General features: G+C 34.8%; 1 protein-coding gene and 1 non-coding gene across 2 annotated transcripts; one reads left to right on the top strand and one right to left on the bottom strand.

Annotated features, from left to right (window-relative positions):
- Positions 1-13,384: 13,384 nt before the first annotated feature.
- Positions 13,385-14,352, top strand: LOC113352915 (non-specific lipid-transfer protein-like 1). Its single transcript, XM_026596665.1, has 4 exons — positions 13,385-13,651; positions 13,725-13,785; positions 13,889-13,988; positions 14,062-14,352. The coding sequence occupies exons 1-4, from the start codon at positions 13,526-13,528 to the stop codon at positions 14,141-14,143; spliced, it is 369 nt and encodes a 122-aa protein (XP_026452450.1). The 5' UTR covers positions 13,385-13,525; the 3' UTR covers positions 14,144-14,352.
- Positions 14,353-14,734: 382 nt separating this feature from the next.
- Positions 14,735-14,808, bottom strand: TRNAE-UUC. The gene has a single exon. It is a non-coding gene; the product is annotated as a tRNA-Glu (tRNA).
- Between the last annotated feature and the right edge of the window lie 1,667 nt (positions 14,809-16,475).

Here is a 16,475-nt window from a genome sequence, read left to right as displayed (position 1 = left end):
TTTAGTCTACCTATAGATTGAGTTGAATTGGTTTCAACTATGTTTAAACAAGGACGAAACTGGTTTCATCCCGTTTTAGATTGGTTGAATTTGTTTCACACATGTTTAAACAAGGATGAAAGATTGGGTTGAAAATGGTTTTCATCCTGTTTACACTTTTTTAAGTTTGATATCATTTTCTTTATCACCAAAGTTGTTTCATAGTCCTATAAACCAATGATCCGGTATTAAAAATATAAGTTTTGTTTGCAACTTCACCAACTTTGTTTTTCTAATAGTTGCACTTTTGCATCGTCATCCATCAATAATGATCATATTTGTTTTGACAAATGCTTGGCTAGTGATTAGTTGTACATATACGCACGCCTCTTCTTGCTTGGCAGTCGGTATGTAATGCAAACTTTGTCAAAATGTTACTCTAGTAGGTTTACATAAACTCATATACCAAACCATGCAATCAAAATGACTACCAATTTTTGCAGCGTCTAAATCAAGCAACGATTTTGTGTCATCGTTTATTTAAACTAGGATGAAATTGGTTTCACCCTGTTTTAAATTGGGTTGGATTCATTTCGCTCATGTTTAATCTATGACGAAATTGGTTTCACCCATGTTTGAGCTTGGGTTGAATTCGGTTTTCCCCATGTTTAAACTAGGATGAAAATGGTTTCGTTTTGTTTTAAATCGTTGAAACTAGTTTTTTCTTATTTTATCCTAAAGTTAGAATTACGATCATGTATTTTTATAAGCTGAACTGAAATCCTAGGATGAAAATGGTTCCAACCATGTTTAACCTAGGATGAAAATGGTTGAATTCTGTTTTAAATCATTGAAACTAGTTTTATATTATTTTATCCTAAAGTTAGCATTACGATCATGTATTTTTATAAGCTGAACTAGAATCCTAAATTCCATGTTTGCTACCTCTAATTTAGTAATCTTGTCCGGAAAAGACGGAGTACTGTTAAAGTGGTTATTACTGTTGATGCCCTTGGTATGGTTAAGCTGGTTATGAATTTCCTAATTAATTCATAACTATTCACAAATATGACCACAACCAGCAACAAATGGCAGGAATGGCTGGTCACTGGTGTTCTTCTATGTTGTAATTATTGATACATCGTACATCAATAAACATTTTTCTTTTACTCGACTCGTCTTTGTTATAAAATATGTAACTGCAATTTCTTTTGGTTGTCTTTGAATAATAGAAAATAATACTTTCAATTCAATCTTCAATATCTTAGTTTGGTGAATGTTTGCTTTGCTTATTTGAAGTTTATCAACTAATCTTATAGCCATCTATTTAGTATATATCATATTGCTTAGAGTTATGGTACATAAGTGTATGGTAATTAAGTAATTAGAATTAGCACATGTATAGTTAAAGTTATGTACTGGATAATAAATGAGTCATTTGTTTTTGCTTTTTTTTTATCGGTCAAGAGAAAATTCATTGAAAAGAGAGGTACTTAAGAAGGGAACCTCAACCCAATGACTACAACAAGGAACAAAAAAGTGAAGTGCAATTCGCCAAACCCGAAACAACAAAAATCAAGTTCATAAAGGCCGAAATAAAGAGTTCCATAAAGCAATCACCATATTCACCGTTAGACCTAGCATACTTGTGTTCGATTCCGCCCAAAAGAACGCTTGTAGTTTAACGTCTCTAATGAGGCTTACCAAATTTTTCTTTTTGTTTTCAAAGACTCTTTGTTAGAGCATTGCTCGGTCGAAATCGCAAGCATTATTATCTCAAACTTGTTTGTCAAGTTTAGTTTCCAAAACTATAAGTCTTGATTTCTAGTCTACTTATAGATAAGTCTCGGATTAGGATAGAAAGTGTACTTGAGCTTTAGACTCCGCGGCGCTCATCGAATGAAGACGAAGAACTACTCAAGGGAACTTGTGAAACTTCATCAAAAAAAGGTATGTGGAGACTTGAACTTATCTATCACTCAAATGTCTATCTACTCTATCTCCTATTTGAGACAAAAGTCGTATTGCTATACAGACTTCAATTATACACATTTGTTATTTCGAGCGGAGTTTATCTCGCTTATCTATTTCTCGAAATATGTGTCGGTAAGATTTTTCTTTATCCAAGTTCATCTTTACTTGTGACGAAAGTCATATTATTTCAATAACTTGAAAATCACTTTAATGCTAATAGTTTGAGAATACGACTATTTTGACATCCTCTAAGAAAGTTTCAATGATTGAAAAGAGAGTTTAGAAAAAGTAACCATGTTTGGATATAAACATAGTGTGTTCTCACATTTATGTAAAAGTCCAAAACCGGAAACCTAAAGTATGCGTACTGGCGGAAGTTTCACATCCGTGAATTTCTGCTGGATTTTGAAAGGTAAAAACAAACTCAATCCGGATACTTAAGTATGCGTACCCGTTTGCATACTTAAGCTGGTTACTTTCTAAAATTGGTTTGTTCATGAACTAAAACATATATATAATAAGGAATGCAATTTTTGCAAACCGTGGCTATAATGTTCATGAATTGATTCGAGTGAATCAAAATCGATGCTGCTTCGATTGTGTTTTGTATACTTCTATGAGATATAAGCAATTGAACAACTCTCTAACTAGTTTCATTTGAGTCATTGAACTAGTTATGGTAAAGATAAATAAGGTTGATATGAAAGTGCTCATATGGCTAACCATTGGTTAACTATTGTTGAACCGACTAAGTGTACACGTTTAGGTACGATTACTCAAATCTAAATGAAGATTCATTTTATTTGTGCATAACAAGCTAAGTTCGATCTAACGGTTGAAAGATATTAGCTTGAATCTAATCAGGTTTTCATCTGACGGTGAATATTGAATGTTTTGTTACCAAGGTAACTTAGATTGCAAACCCTGATTTGAAATCTATATAAAGGAGAACTCTAGCAACTGGGAAACCTAATCCCCACACCTCCTGTGTGATACTAGTTGCATAAGCTAGAGTTGATTCTCCTTTAACCCTAGGTTTTTCACGAAATACTGTAGGTTAACGACTTAAATACTTCATTGGGATTGTGAAGCCAGACCCAAATATTTTATATGCAGTTGCGTGATCTGATCTTGTTTTTTTCTATCGCAATTGAGTACAATCGTAAGATTGGCTTGAGATTTATATCTCTGATAAGCAAGATTGAAAAGTAGTCACAAACATCTTCGTCTCATCGTTTGTGATTCCACAATATCTTGTTTCGGTAATCGATTGAGATTATTGTGAGGTGATTGATAATACTAGGCTGTTATTCGGGAATATAAGTCTGGGTTATCAATTGGTTCCTCTTCACCTTGATTTATCAAAAGATATAACAAAAAACTCATGGTATATCTGTGGGAGGCAGATTTATCTATTCAGTAGACTTTTCTGTGTGAGACAGATTTGTTTATCAAGTCTTCAACTTTGGGTCGTAGGAACTATTAGTTGTGGGAGAGATCAGCAAGGGAATCAAGTGCGCAAAATCCGGTGTGGTTCAAGAGGCATAAGGAACGCGACTGTACCTTAATCAGTGTGAGACTGATTATGGCTCAACTACATTCCAGACCGAAGTTAGCTTTGTAGTAGGCTAGTTTCTGTAGCGACTTAATATAGTGTAGTGTTCAAATATGGACTAGGTCCCGGGGGTTTTCTGCATTTGTTGTTTCCTCGTTAACAAAACTTCTGTTGTCTTTGTTATTTCTTTTCGGCATTATATTTTGTTATATAATTGAAATATCATAGGTTGTGCGTTGAATCGATCAATTGGTAAATCCGACCTTTAGTTGTTGATTGAAATTAATTGATCCTTGAACATTGCACTTTGGTACCGTACAAGTTATTTCTCTTATAATCAATATGGCTCGTAAATTCTTATTTGTTTGATTGAGGATTGAATTGAGAAATTGAGATATAACTCTTTGATATACTTTTCTTAAGATTGAGTCTAACTGTCTAGTTGATTCTCTTGAAAGTATATTGAACTTAGTCCATACAGATTGCTAAGAGAAGTATTTGTGAGGTTGTTAGAACCCCGCTTTTTTAATTGGTATCAAAGCAGGCAAACACTCTAAACCTGATAAGTTTGTGTTTGATTGTTTTCTAAAGTTTTTCCCTATAGGAAACTCTATTAGGAAACTTGCTCTTGGCATCTGTAACGCACGCCATAATTCCGTAAATATTGTTTAAAGATTATTTATTAGACCTCTGGTCTCTTGTGATAATATCGCTTCATATAAGACCTTGGAAAACTTAGATGATGAGAAACAATCTAAAAGAAAAATTAAAAGTTCTTCTTAGAAGAATGTTTTGAAAAAACGTGTTCAACGCTCAAAGATATGGAATATCACTAGATTAACTCTTAATATTTATGAGGAATACTGTCGTAATGTATCAATTGACAAGGATCTATTTAGAGCTTTTGAAAGCATTTTTAAATTCTTAGAAAAGCTTAATTCCTTTAAGAATAAGAATCATTCTGATAAAATTTATGCACCCGTCAAATCATGTATTCATGATGTACGAACTAGACCTACCTCCAACTCATGTGAAATTGATAAAAATATTTATGGCGAGTTCGTCGTAGGTTCTAATCTTCAGAAAAAGTCTTTTCTTGGGTATAAGAAAAAGGATTCAAAAAATTCTATTAACCCGGAATATCATCATTACTATAATTATATTTCTGATACATTTCACAAATATCAACCGGAAAAGTTGCATGAGAATTTCTCTGCACATTTGGCCTCTTGGTAAAAAGATTGGCTTTACCCCATCTGTATATAACTTGATGTGGGGCAAGTAACGGTTGACTATTTTGTCTGGGTTAATTTACTTTGTAAATCTTTTTCTTCTTCTTTCAAAGGTTAACTTAAAGTAATATAGTCTCTCTACTATTCTTTTACTGCACTGTACTGATCTCTTCAGTGTGCGAACCTTGATTGGTAGACTTTTTAAGAAATCCTGCCTTACTTTTGTGGGTCTCGGTTCATGAACGGGTCCAAGCCCATTATTGGGTCTAAAAGAAGTAGGGTACGCGTACCCTTCTTCTTCCTTCTCTTGTCCGCGTACGTGAATGTTTCTAGGGTTCATGTTTTATCTCCATTAAAATCCATCCTTGGAGATTCATAAGTAACTAAGGATATTTTCATCTTCAAGGCAAATCAAGTAAGTTATTCCTTGTCCTTGTATTCTCAATTTCTAGGTTTCATGGGAAATTTCAAGGTTTCAAAGAAGGTTTCAAAAACTTTGGATTCATCTTCTTCTAGCATGACTCTTCCTAAAATTCAAGACTCTATTAGAATTAGATTTTTCAATGATTCTAGTAGTATGATCTTTGAAAGGATTTCTTCTAGTGGTTTTATTCTAGAAAAGAAGTTGAAAATGTCTAGTGGTCATAAAAAAGATTTGGTTTGATTTGAAAAGTATAACCTTGGAAACATCTGTGATGGTCTTTGTGAAGGCTTTGACGCTCTCACAAGAATTTTTTATGCCAACATTCATGATGTTGATCTTGAGAACATCGAATCCAAAACCATGATCAAAAGAGAAAGGTTTCTTGTTGATAGAGAGTTGATTTCAAGGATTACCAAAATCCCTTTGGATAATTTTTTCCTTCCTAGACCAAGTGATGAAAGACCATCATATGAAACCATCTCACATGGTCTTTGTGGCAAGAGTGTTGATTGGAATGAAGGAAAATTTCCCACTAATTATCTTAGTCTTGATTTGATGTCATTCGAAAAGCTTGGTATCTCTAATCTTTGTCCCTCCACAATTGAAAATTCTCGATGGAGTCGCGAGTTTGCGGAGTTGGTATGTTTCCTTGAATTGGGTACCCCAAGTCTCGATATTTGTGGATTTATCATTTTTTAAATGGTCTCGATGACTTCACCCAACAAGAAATTAGGCTTCCCTTGCTTAATTGGACAAATTTTTCATGCACATTATTTTGCTCCAATTGGAAACTCCCTTGGAACACCCAAACTTGTTCGCCCTTGTACCTTTAAACGTATGAAGGAGAATGTGTGTAAAAGACAAAGATGTGATTCCCTTGACAGCTCTTGTGATCCTACCACCTTGAGTCTTCTTCAACAAATTCACAAGGGTGTGTGTAAGATCAATTCAAGGGTAAATTGTGTGCAAGAACAAGTGTGATTGATTGCAACTAAGTTTCCAAAAATCAAGGGAGATATGGATATTTTTCAGTCCTCTTGGATGGTTTCAGAAGATGAAGATGATGAGTAAACTCCTTGTCTCTTATTTTCCATTATATATAGGAAACTTCTTATGAGAATTTATTCTTATATTTTAAGAAAGATAACTAGGGTTTGGAATAGCAATTATTTAGAGTACACGTAGCTATTTCCAATGATTTTCATCTTGCAATGTTTTTATATTTATTTATTTAAATTCCAAAGTTTATTTGGAAGATGATTTTGCAGTATTAATCTTTATGGTTTTATATATTGAAACTTGTTATGGGATATGTGTGTTTGCGTCCGTGAACTATGATTGTCCCATACGTGGTCAAAAGTTAAGTCTTCCATATGTCATTATGCAAGTATTGATAAAAAATTGAATGAACTTTTGACGAACAAAAGTTAAGCCTATTATGTCATTATCCAAATATTGATGGAAGATAGGATGAACTTTTGTTTACAAAGATTAAGTCTATTATATGTCATTGTGAAAATACTGATGAAAAATATAATGAATCTTTGTTTATTCCGCAGTATTGATCTTCCCTAATCCATATCTTTATGTAAATACTGTGCGGCTCCGTAAGTTCTCTTATGTGAGTATTTCCGATTAATTTAATCATGGGTTTTCTTGTGGTCAATTTAATTGAGATTTTTGGATACAAATTCATGTGATTTGTTAATGTCCAAAGAAATCCTTCTTTTCTTGTGAAAGTAAGGTCGCTCTTGTTGTTTTTTCGGGAGTGACATTTTATGGAGGAGAGTTATTGATTGAACTTGTGCTTAATTGCCAAATCTTTGTGGGGATTGCGGTTGTGGAATATTATAGGGGTTATGTTGTATCTTTATAAACTCCTTGATGAATGCATTTAGTTTCGGCTATATGGTTGCATCTAAAAAGTTGACATGTGCTTTTCTTTTGGTCATGAAGTATCTCTATGGAATTTTCATTAGGATCCACTAGTTTTCGTACCTTTGCCAATTTTATTGACAATAAGGGGGAGAATTAATGTGTATTTCACACTACAAATACATATGGTTTTCAGATCATTATGTAAAGGGGAGTGTTTTTCATGTGAGATGAAGTATTGACTAAGGGGGAATGATACATATCACCATAGTATTGTTGTCAAAGTTGTGATACAATTGAACTTTGATGTTGTATAATAATACTATGACACTGTATAACAATGATTCAGAGCTATTGTTTTCTCATTGTTATAGCTGAGTTGAACACATTTGGAATTATTGGAGTACTTGGAAGTGACGAAGATTTCGAGTAATGTTAAAGAACCAAGGAGATCAAGCATTTGGATGAGAAGCTACAAAATTTATTATTTTGTATTCAAATATGTATTGATAGTTTTGTTATTAAAATTGACAAAGGGGGAGATTGTTAGAGCATTGCTCGGTCGAACTCGCAAGCGTTGCTATCTCAATCTTGTTTGTCAAGTTTAGTTGCCAAAACTATAAGTCTTGATTTATAGTCTACTTATAGCTAAGTCTCGGATTATGATAGAAAGTGTAGTTGACATTTAGACTCCACGGCATTCATCGAATGAAGACGAAGAACTACTCAAGGGAACTTATGGAACTTCATCAACAAAAGGTATGTGGAGACTTGAACTTATCTATCACTCAAAAGTTTATCTACTCTATCTCCTATTTGAGACAAAAGTCGTATCGCTATATAGACTTTAGTTATACACATTTGATATTTCAAGCCGAGTTTATCTCGCTTATCTATTTCTCGAAATATGTGTTGGTAAGCTTTCGCTTTAGCCAAGTTCATCTTTACTCGTGATGAAAGTCATATATTATTTCAATAACTTGAAAATCTCTTTGATGCTAATAGTTTGTGAATAACAACTATTTTGACATCCTCTAAGAAAGTTTCAATGATTCAAATGAGAGTTTAGAACAAGTAACCAGTGTGTTCTCACATTTGTGTAAAAGTCCAAAAGCGGGAACCTAAAATATGCGTACCCATACGCGTACTGGTGGTTGTTGGAAATCCGTGCAAGTATGCGTACCCGTATGCATACTGGCGGAAGTTTCACGTCCGTGAATTTCTGCTGGAGTTTTAAAGTTAAAACCAAACTCAATACGGTTACTTAAGTATGCGTACCCGTCTGCATACTTAAGCTGGTTGCTTTCTAAAATCGGTTTGTTCAGAACTAAAACATTTATATAATAAGGAATGCAATCTTTGCAAACCGTGGTTGTAATGTTCATGAATTGATTCGAGTGAATCAAAATATATGTTGCTTCGATTGTGTCTTGTATACTTCTATGAGATCTATGCAATTGAACACCTCTCTAACTAGTTTCATTCGAGTCATTTGAACTATTTATGGTAAACATGAATAAGGTTGATATGAAAGTGCTCATATGGCTGACCATTGGTTGACTATTGTTGAACCGACTAAGTGTGCACGTTTAGGTACGGTTACTCAAACCTAAATGAAGATACATTTCATTTGTGTATAACAAGCTAAGTTCTATCTAATGGTTGAAAGATATTAGCTTGAATCTAATCAGGTTTTCATCTAACAGTGAATGCTTTGTTACCAAGGTAACTTAGATTCCAAACCCTGATTTGAAATCTATATAAAAGAGAACTCTAGAAACTGGGAAATCTAATCCCCACACCTCATGTGTGATACTAGTTGCATAAGCTAGATTCGATTCTCCTTTAACCTTAGGTTTTTCACGAAACCCTGTAGGTTAACGACTTAAAGACTTCATTGGGATTGTGAAGCCATACCCAACTATTTTATCTATAGTTGCGTGATCTGATCTTGTTGTTTTCTATCGTGATTTACTACAATCGTAAGGTTGGCTTGAGATTTATATCTCCGATAGGCAAGATTGAAAAGTAGTCACAAACATCTTAGTATCATCGTTTGTGATTCCACAATATCTTGTTTCGTTAATCGGTTAAGATTATCGTGAGGTGATGATAATACGAGGCTGTTCATCGGGAATATAAGTTTGGGTTATCAATTGGTTCTTGTTTACCTTGATTTATCAAAAGACAGAACAAAAAACTCGTAGGTATATCTGTGGGAGACAGATTTATCTATTCAATAGACTTTTTCGTGTGAGACAGATTTGTTTATCAAGTCTTAGACTTTGGATCGTAGCAACTCTTAGTTTTGGGTGAGATCATCTTAGGGAATCAAATGCGGTGTGGTTCAAGAGGCGTAAGGAACGCGACTGTACCTTGATCAATATGAGATTGATTAGGGCTCAACTACATCCCAGACCTAAGTTAGCTTTGTAGTAGGCTAGTGTCTGTAGCGGCTTAATACAGTGTGGTGTTCAAATGTGGACTAGGTCCCGGGGTTTTTCTGCATTTGCTGTTTCCTCGTTAACAAAACTTCTGGCGTATGTGTTATTTCTTTTCCGAGTTATTTTTTGTTATATAATTGAAATATCACAGGTTGTGCGTTGAATCGATCAATTGGTAAATCCGACCTTTGGTTGTTTATTGAAATTGTTTGATCCTTGAACATTGGTCTTTGGTATCGTTCAAGTTATTTCTCTTATATTCAATCTGGCTCACAAATTCTTATTTGTTTGATTGCAGATTGAATTGAGAAATTGAGATATAACTCTTTGATATACTTTTCTTAAGATTGAGTCTAACTGTCTAGTTGATTCTCTTGAAAGTATATTGGAGTTAGTCCATACAGGTTGCTAAGCGAAATATTGGGTGAGGTTGTTAGACCCCCGCTTTTTCACTCTTGCATTTCGATCTCTCCATATGCACCACATATTACAACCGGAATTTTATTCCAAATTCGACTAAGTCTTTCATCACCTCAATTAAACTTCTAAGATTTTAAGTTTATGGTGATATTTGAATTGTAAGTCCAAGAAAAACGGCATCCTTCAACAAAGTAATCCCAAATTCTCCGAGTTCTCCAACATTCATTGAATAAATGATAACTAGTCTCATCGTTTTCATCACAACAACAACATAAACTAGAAACATCCATACCCTTTATTAAAAGCTTATCTGCAGTCATTATCCTATCATAAGAAAGAAGCCAAAGAAAAAAATTGATTATGCAAGGGTACTCCCGTCTCCGTACAACACCGGTTGGAAAATTTGGCTCACCTTGAACTTGTTCGCTCCTATATCTATCTTTAACCGTATATTGACCATGATTATTTCTGACCCAAACTCGGCTATCCAAAACACCTTCTTGAATAGATATGGAAGAAAGAAGATTTGATATAGATGTTATTTCACTTGAAATGGTTTGAGCGTATCTTTTCCTAGACATAAACCTCCACCTTATACAACCTTTCCCAACTTCATACATACTAGCCACCACAAACTCCTTGGTCCTTGAAGCTTCATAATCCAAAGGAAACATATCACATAAATTCCTTCACCAAGCCAAGAATCTTCCCAAAATCTAGTTCCCTTGCCCGCTCCGATCTTGAATCTAATACTTTTGTTTAAATATTCAATTTCTTTGTAGATATTAAACCACGAGCTACCACCTTTTGGACCTTTGGGTTGTAGAGTTTCCCAACCGGTAAATGTTTCTCCAAAATTTTCAACCATGATCTTCCTCCACAACACATCTTTCTCTACACCAAAACGCCACCACCATTTTTTTAGCAAAGTCGAGTTCACTTGCTTAGTTCTTCTTATACTAAGACCACCTTTTTATTTTGGTTTTGAAGCCAATTTCCAACCAATATTGTGAATTCTTTTCCTATTTTCATCATCCAATAAGAAATTTCTCACAACTTTATCAAATTTCTTAGTTATGGAGCATGGGGCAAGAAAAATAGAGAGATAATAAATAGGGGGACTAGCTAAAATGCTTTTGATGAGAGTTAACTTACCTTATCTTGCTATTGTTTTTCCGTTCCAAGAAGTGACTCTTTTCGCACAAATTTCAAGTGTTCTTTCCCATTTTTGAGTGCCACCTACCTTGTCTCCCGAAGGGAGGCCGAGGTATATACTAGGAAAACTTGCATACTTGCAACCTAACATGTTAGCATAGGTTTCAACTTCCTCTCCGACCGCGACACCAAATAAACTACTTTTAGAGAAATTTATCTTCAACCCCGAAGTTATCTCGAAACAAAGAAAAAGGTAACGAAGGGCATCAACTTGTTCTCTTTTAGCATCAAGAAAAATGATTGTATCATCTGCAAATTGCAAGTGATTTATTTTTGTTCCCCCTCCTTGACCGAAAATTCTGAGATTTGATCAAGTTCTTGTGCTTTGCTCAACATACAACTTAAGACTTCACCAACGATAGTAAAAAGAAAATGAGAGAGTGGATCTCCTTGACGTAATCCCTTTTCGCTACCAAAATAACCGCAAGATGACCCATTAATAACAACCGAGAATTTTGAGAATGTTAAGCAATTTCTAATCCAAGACCTCCAAACACCACCAAACCCCATTTTGAATATGACTTCATTTAAAAAGTTCCAATTTGCATTATCAAACGCCTTTTCAAAATCAATCTTGCAAACCAACCCCGATAACTTTTGACGAAATCTAGAACCACACACTCGTATGCTATCAATACTCCATCAAGAATTTGTCTTCCTTTAATAAAACTAGATTGAGATGTTGAGATTAGAGTAGGAAGGTATACCTTTAAACGCTCCGCCAAAACCTTTGAGATGATTTTGTACTCACTCCCAATAATGCTAATAGGCCGAAAATCTTTTACTTCCTCTACACCCACCTTTTTAGGGATAAGCGCGATAAAATTATTTTTCAATGACGAATGAAAAACGTTGTTTTCATGAAATTCTTCGAAAACCTTCATCAAATATTCTTTTAGGAAATCCCAACAAACAATAAAGAACTTCATAGGAAATCCATCCGAACCCGGAGCACGATCAATTCCCAAATCTTTAATTGCATTCTTGACTTCCTCTTTACTAAAAGGTCTCTCCAACCAAATACTTGCATTTTCATCAATATGCTTTAGACACATATTCTTGATTCTTGGACGGTTGTTTGAAATTTCTTTAAAATCTAACTCAAAATGATTTGCAATACCCATCTTGATTTCTTCCTTGTTTCCGGTCCAACGTCTATTGATACGAAGGTTATTGATGTTGTTAAAAGCTCTATGACCTTTCACTACTCGATGAAAATGTTTGGTGTTATGATCACCATCTCTAAAGTATCTAATTCTTAATTTTGTCTCAACATTATGTTTTGACGACGATGAGCCACCTCAAAATCCACTTTAGCCGTCACAAGCATGTCTTCTTCAACTTCGGTGAGACCGCTATTATTATCCACTTTAGCCGTCACAAGCATGTCTTCTACAAGAATAAAGCTAATTCTTTTCCTGAAAAGGTATAGACCCCAAGGAAAACTCATGAATGGTAATGAGCTTATCACCAAGTTCTGGACAGATAAGCTGATTCATACAATTTATCGCACTTTTTCGAATTTGTTCTAAATCACCCCTCAATAAAATGTATGTCATGTAAGTATTAAACTACACGGGAGTGGGGACATTAATTTTAGTATGTTATACTCCCTCCGTCCCTATTATAAAGGCGGAGAAGTAGAAATCTCGTGGAATAAAGAAGTTTTTGGTTTTCATAATTTTTTTCTTATTTTTCTAATTTACCCTCATCTATCCCAATACAAATATTATATTACTAGATCTATAAATCTCCACCTCACATAAAACTAAATTGTATGATAACTATGCATCATAAATAGGGATATAAAAGAGAAAAACAACCTTGAAACTAGAACTCTGACTATCTAATGGGACTACAAAATTTACTAAAACCGCCTTTATAATAGGGATGGAGGGAGTACAAACATCAATTAAGGGGAGGATATTTTGGTCTGTTATGTAAATATTTATTTTATTAAAAAACAAAATGTTAGGTGTAATACCTAGTTGAGGATATTAGAACAATATATTTAATATTCTTAGCTTTAAACAGTATTAAACTTTACATGTCTTGTTCTTAAACTTTACATGTCTGGTTCACCAAAAAAAAATAATATTTTAGAGCTATTTAACCGGTTTTAGAAAAGTGCAACCCTACGAGATGGGCCAACAAAATACGGGTCCTTGCAACTGAATTCTCAAAAAAGCGACGTCAATCATAAGTTTGGAGCATCAGAAATTCAGAAAACATTGAGATGCGTGACAAATGACAACCAATTGCCGCTTAGGTGAGCCACCCACATTACTTGACTCCCCCTCTTTCTAGATGCCCAACTCCCTCATAAATGCGTTAATACTCTCTAGTTCTTCCGATTCTAATTCTACCGCGACTAAAGCTCATTTTAGCTAACCATAAGTCAAAATTCATGGCGAATTCAACCCTAAAATCTGCTGCGTTACTTGATCAGATGAAGCTTCATCTTGCTACTGATGCTGGTAAAGACCTCGTTAAAAAGATTGGTCTCGTTTATCAAATCAACATCGCTCCTAAGGTCCTCTTTCTAAACCCTAATACCCTCTTTTCTCTCTTAATTGAAGCCCTAATTCTGTTTTTTTTGTAAGCAGAAAATGGGAATTGATGAAGAAAGCTTTGTTGTTGACTTGAAGAAAGGAGAAGTTACTAAAGGTTAGGGTATTTCGTCAATTGGTTTTAATGGATCTGAATTTTGGTCATCAATTGTAATCACTTGTTGATTTATATGCCTATGGTGTGTTTTGGGAAACCTCAGGGCCATGTGAAGGAAAACCAGATGCTGCCTTTTCCTTCCAGGATGATGATTTTCTTAAGGTTGCCACTGGAAAAATGAACCCTCAAATTGCGTTTATGAGGTAATTTTTGGCTTAAAAATTGTGGGTTTTGTATGAAATTAAGAATTTACAGTAGGTGTTTTTCTTTATGCAGGGGGAAAATGAAAGTTAAGGGTAGCTTGAGTGCTGCACAGAAGTTTACTCCTGACATTTTCCCAAAGCCTTCAAAAATGTAAGTGGGGAAAACAAACAATGATAGTTATAATCTTTTAAATAAAATTTGTTTTCCGAGATCATCAAAGGTAGATGTCTATGGATGAATCATCGGTTCATTTGTAATGCTTGTTGTAGTAGAACTAGAAAGAAGTCTGTAACAACATTTCTTAGTTAATCCAATAATGAAGACCCCGCAAGTTCTTGTGTTGTGGTATATCTTTGTTACTGATCACAAGTTATTGAAACATGATGAATTTCGGACTAAATCAACTTTGAAATTCAGTATTTTCTCTGAAGCAGATGGGATTATAGTCTATGTAATAGCTCAATCAGCTTCAGTTTGTGGAAATTTGGTTAACCTTCCCCATCGCTAAAACAAAAACTGGTTTTTTTGTTACAAGTTTGCAGAAAGGGAGACGATGGGGGTTGTTGTGAAATACAAATGTAATGACCATTCCTCTAAACAACTGGATCTACTTTGTTTTGTGTAATGCTGAAAGATTACTACTACTTGTATACAGCAACAACAACGGGTCTCTTTGTCTTACTTGCAAAGACAAGTTTTCACAAAAAACTATATTCACGTCACGCAACGTGAATCAGAAAAAAAATTCCATTGCCGGGATTTGAACCCGGGTCGCCTGGGTGAAAGCCAGGTATCCTAACCGGGCTGGACTACAATGGATTGTTGTGGTAGATGTCCTTTGTTCGCATACGTTACCAAATAGTTTTGGCTTGCTTATTTTCCCAAGCAAGCACAAGCAACTTTAATATGATATACTCTCTCAGTCCTTAACTAGCCTACCTAGTTTTAGGCCTAGGGTGTTTATCTCAGGCATATACTTTTGTTCATCCAACTTAGAGAAGGCAATATGGGGCGATTAAAATAAGTTAAAATATTGAATTTCCCTTTAACAATAAATAAATAAATTCATTGATTATATTAATCCACTTGGTAATTGATAACATAATTCTGGACTAATAGAGGAAATCATAAAAACTGTTATTGGTTGGCAACCTAGCAACAAGTTGGGCACCAACCCCCTCTGGATAACAATGTCTAATTTATGAAAAATAAAACTACCAAAACCGCTACTAGCGTCATTATTAACAAGACAGTTCTTCAGACGCTTAAAAAATCATAACGTATCTTCACCAAGCTCACCCAAAGTAGAGAAAGCCAAGACTCCCAAACTGTAACCAAGTGAAGTGCACTTGTCCAAATATTTAGCACGCTTTCTTGAAACCGCCCTAGAAATGGCTTTCCCTGGGGCAAAAAAATGTACACCATCACCAGTGAAGGGCGAGACACCAGTAACATCCATGCAAACATCTTACCCGTTTTCCCAGTTGAGAACAAGAATATCGGCAGGCCTCAATTCTTTATCCTCATCGGAAAGAATACCAAGAGAAACTTCCTTGCGGGCAGGTAAATGAAAAATAAAACTACCAAAACCGCTACTAGCGTCATTATTAACAAGACAGTTCTTCAGACGCTTAAAAAATCATAACGTATCTTCACCAAGCTCACCCAAAGTAGAGAAAGCCAAGACTCCCAAACTGTAACCAAGTGAAGTGCACTTGTCCAAATATTTAGCACGCTTTCTTGAAACCGCCCTAGAAATGGCTTTCCCTGGGGAAAAAAAATGTACACCATCACCAGTGAAGGGCGAGACACCAGTCACTTCCATCCTTTTTGCTCCATTTTCAGCTTCTACTCCTCCATGAACAACAATCACAAACAACAATTGAATTATCATTTTTTGGGATTTTGAAAGAATAGAAACTCAACAATGATTGACTAGAAATCTCTGGAATTTCCTCATCAAATTTTCTGAAAGTCAAGTATAATCGGCTCATGTGCACATTAGCGTAAAACGATTTCTCTTGATCTTACAAGGAATCGGTTTTTACTGTACACCTATATATACCGATTCTGGGTTGATATGGTGAACATCAACCATAATCTGTTTGCGCTAATGCACACATAAACCGATTCTGGGTCCAAGTTTGGATTTGTAGAGAAATCAAAAATTGGTCTTTATTTGCCTCATATATAAACCAATTATGGAAAGGTAGCTATTTCCCATAATTCCAAATACACAATAGGACTATATGTGCTTATATTTTTTCCGCAAACGGCTATTTATTTTTTGAAATTATAGCCATTGGTCCGTTGTGTATATAAAGTTTTAGCATATTTCTCTATCATACACTACTTTATTGAAAAAAATCTGTCTTCATTATTCATCATTCAAAGATGTCAAATCCATCATCATCATTAACTTCCAATTAATGCGAACACATACTTAAAAGATCCAAACGAACTACTCCATCATCATCAACTACCAA

This window comes from Papaver somniferum, chromosome 2 (assembly GCF_003573695.1).
Source record: "Papaver somniferum cultivar HN1 chromosome 2, ASM357369v1, whole genome shotgun sequence".
Lineage (NCBI taxonomy): Eukaryota > Viridiplantae > Streptophyta > Magnoliopsida > Ranunculales > Papaveraceae > Papaver > Papaver somniferum.
Note: the sequence above shows the minus strand (reverse complement) of the source record. Positions and strands in the feature narration are given on the sequence as shown.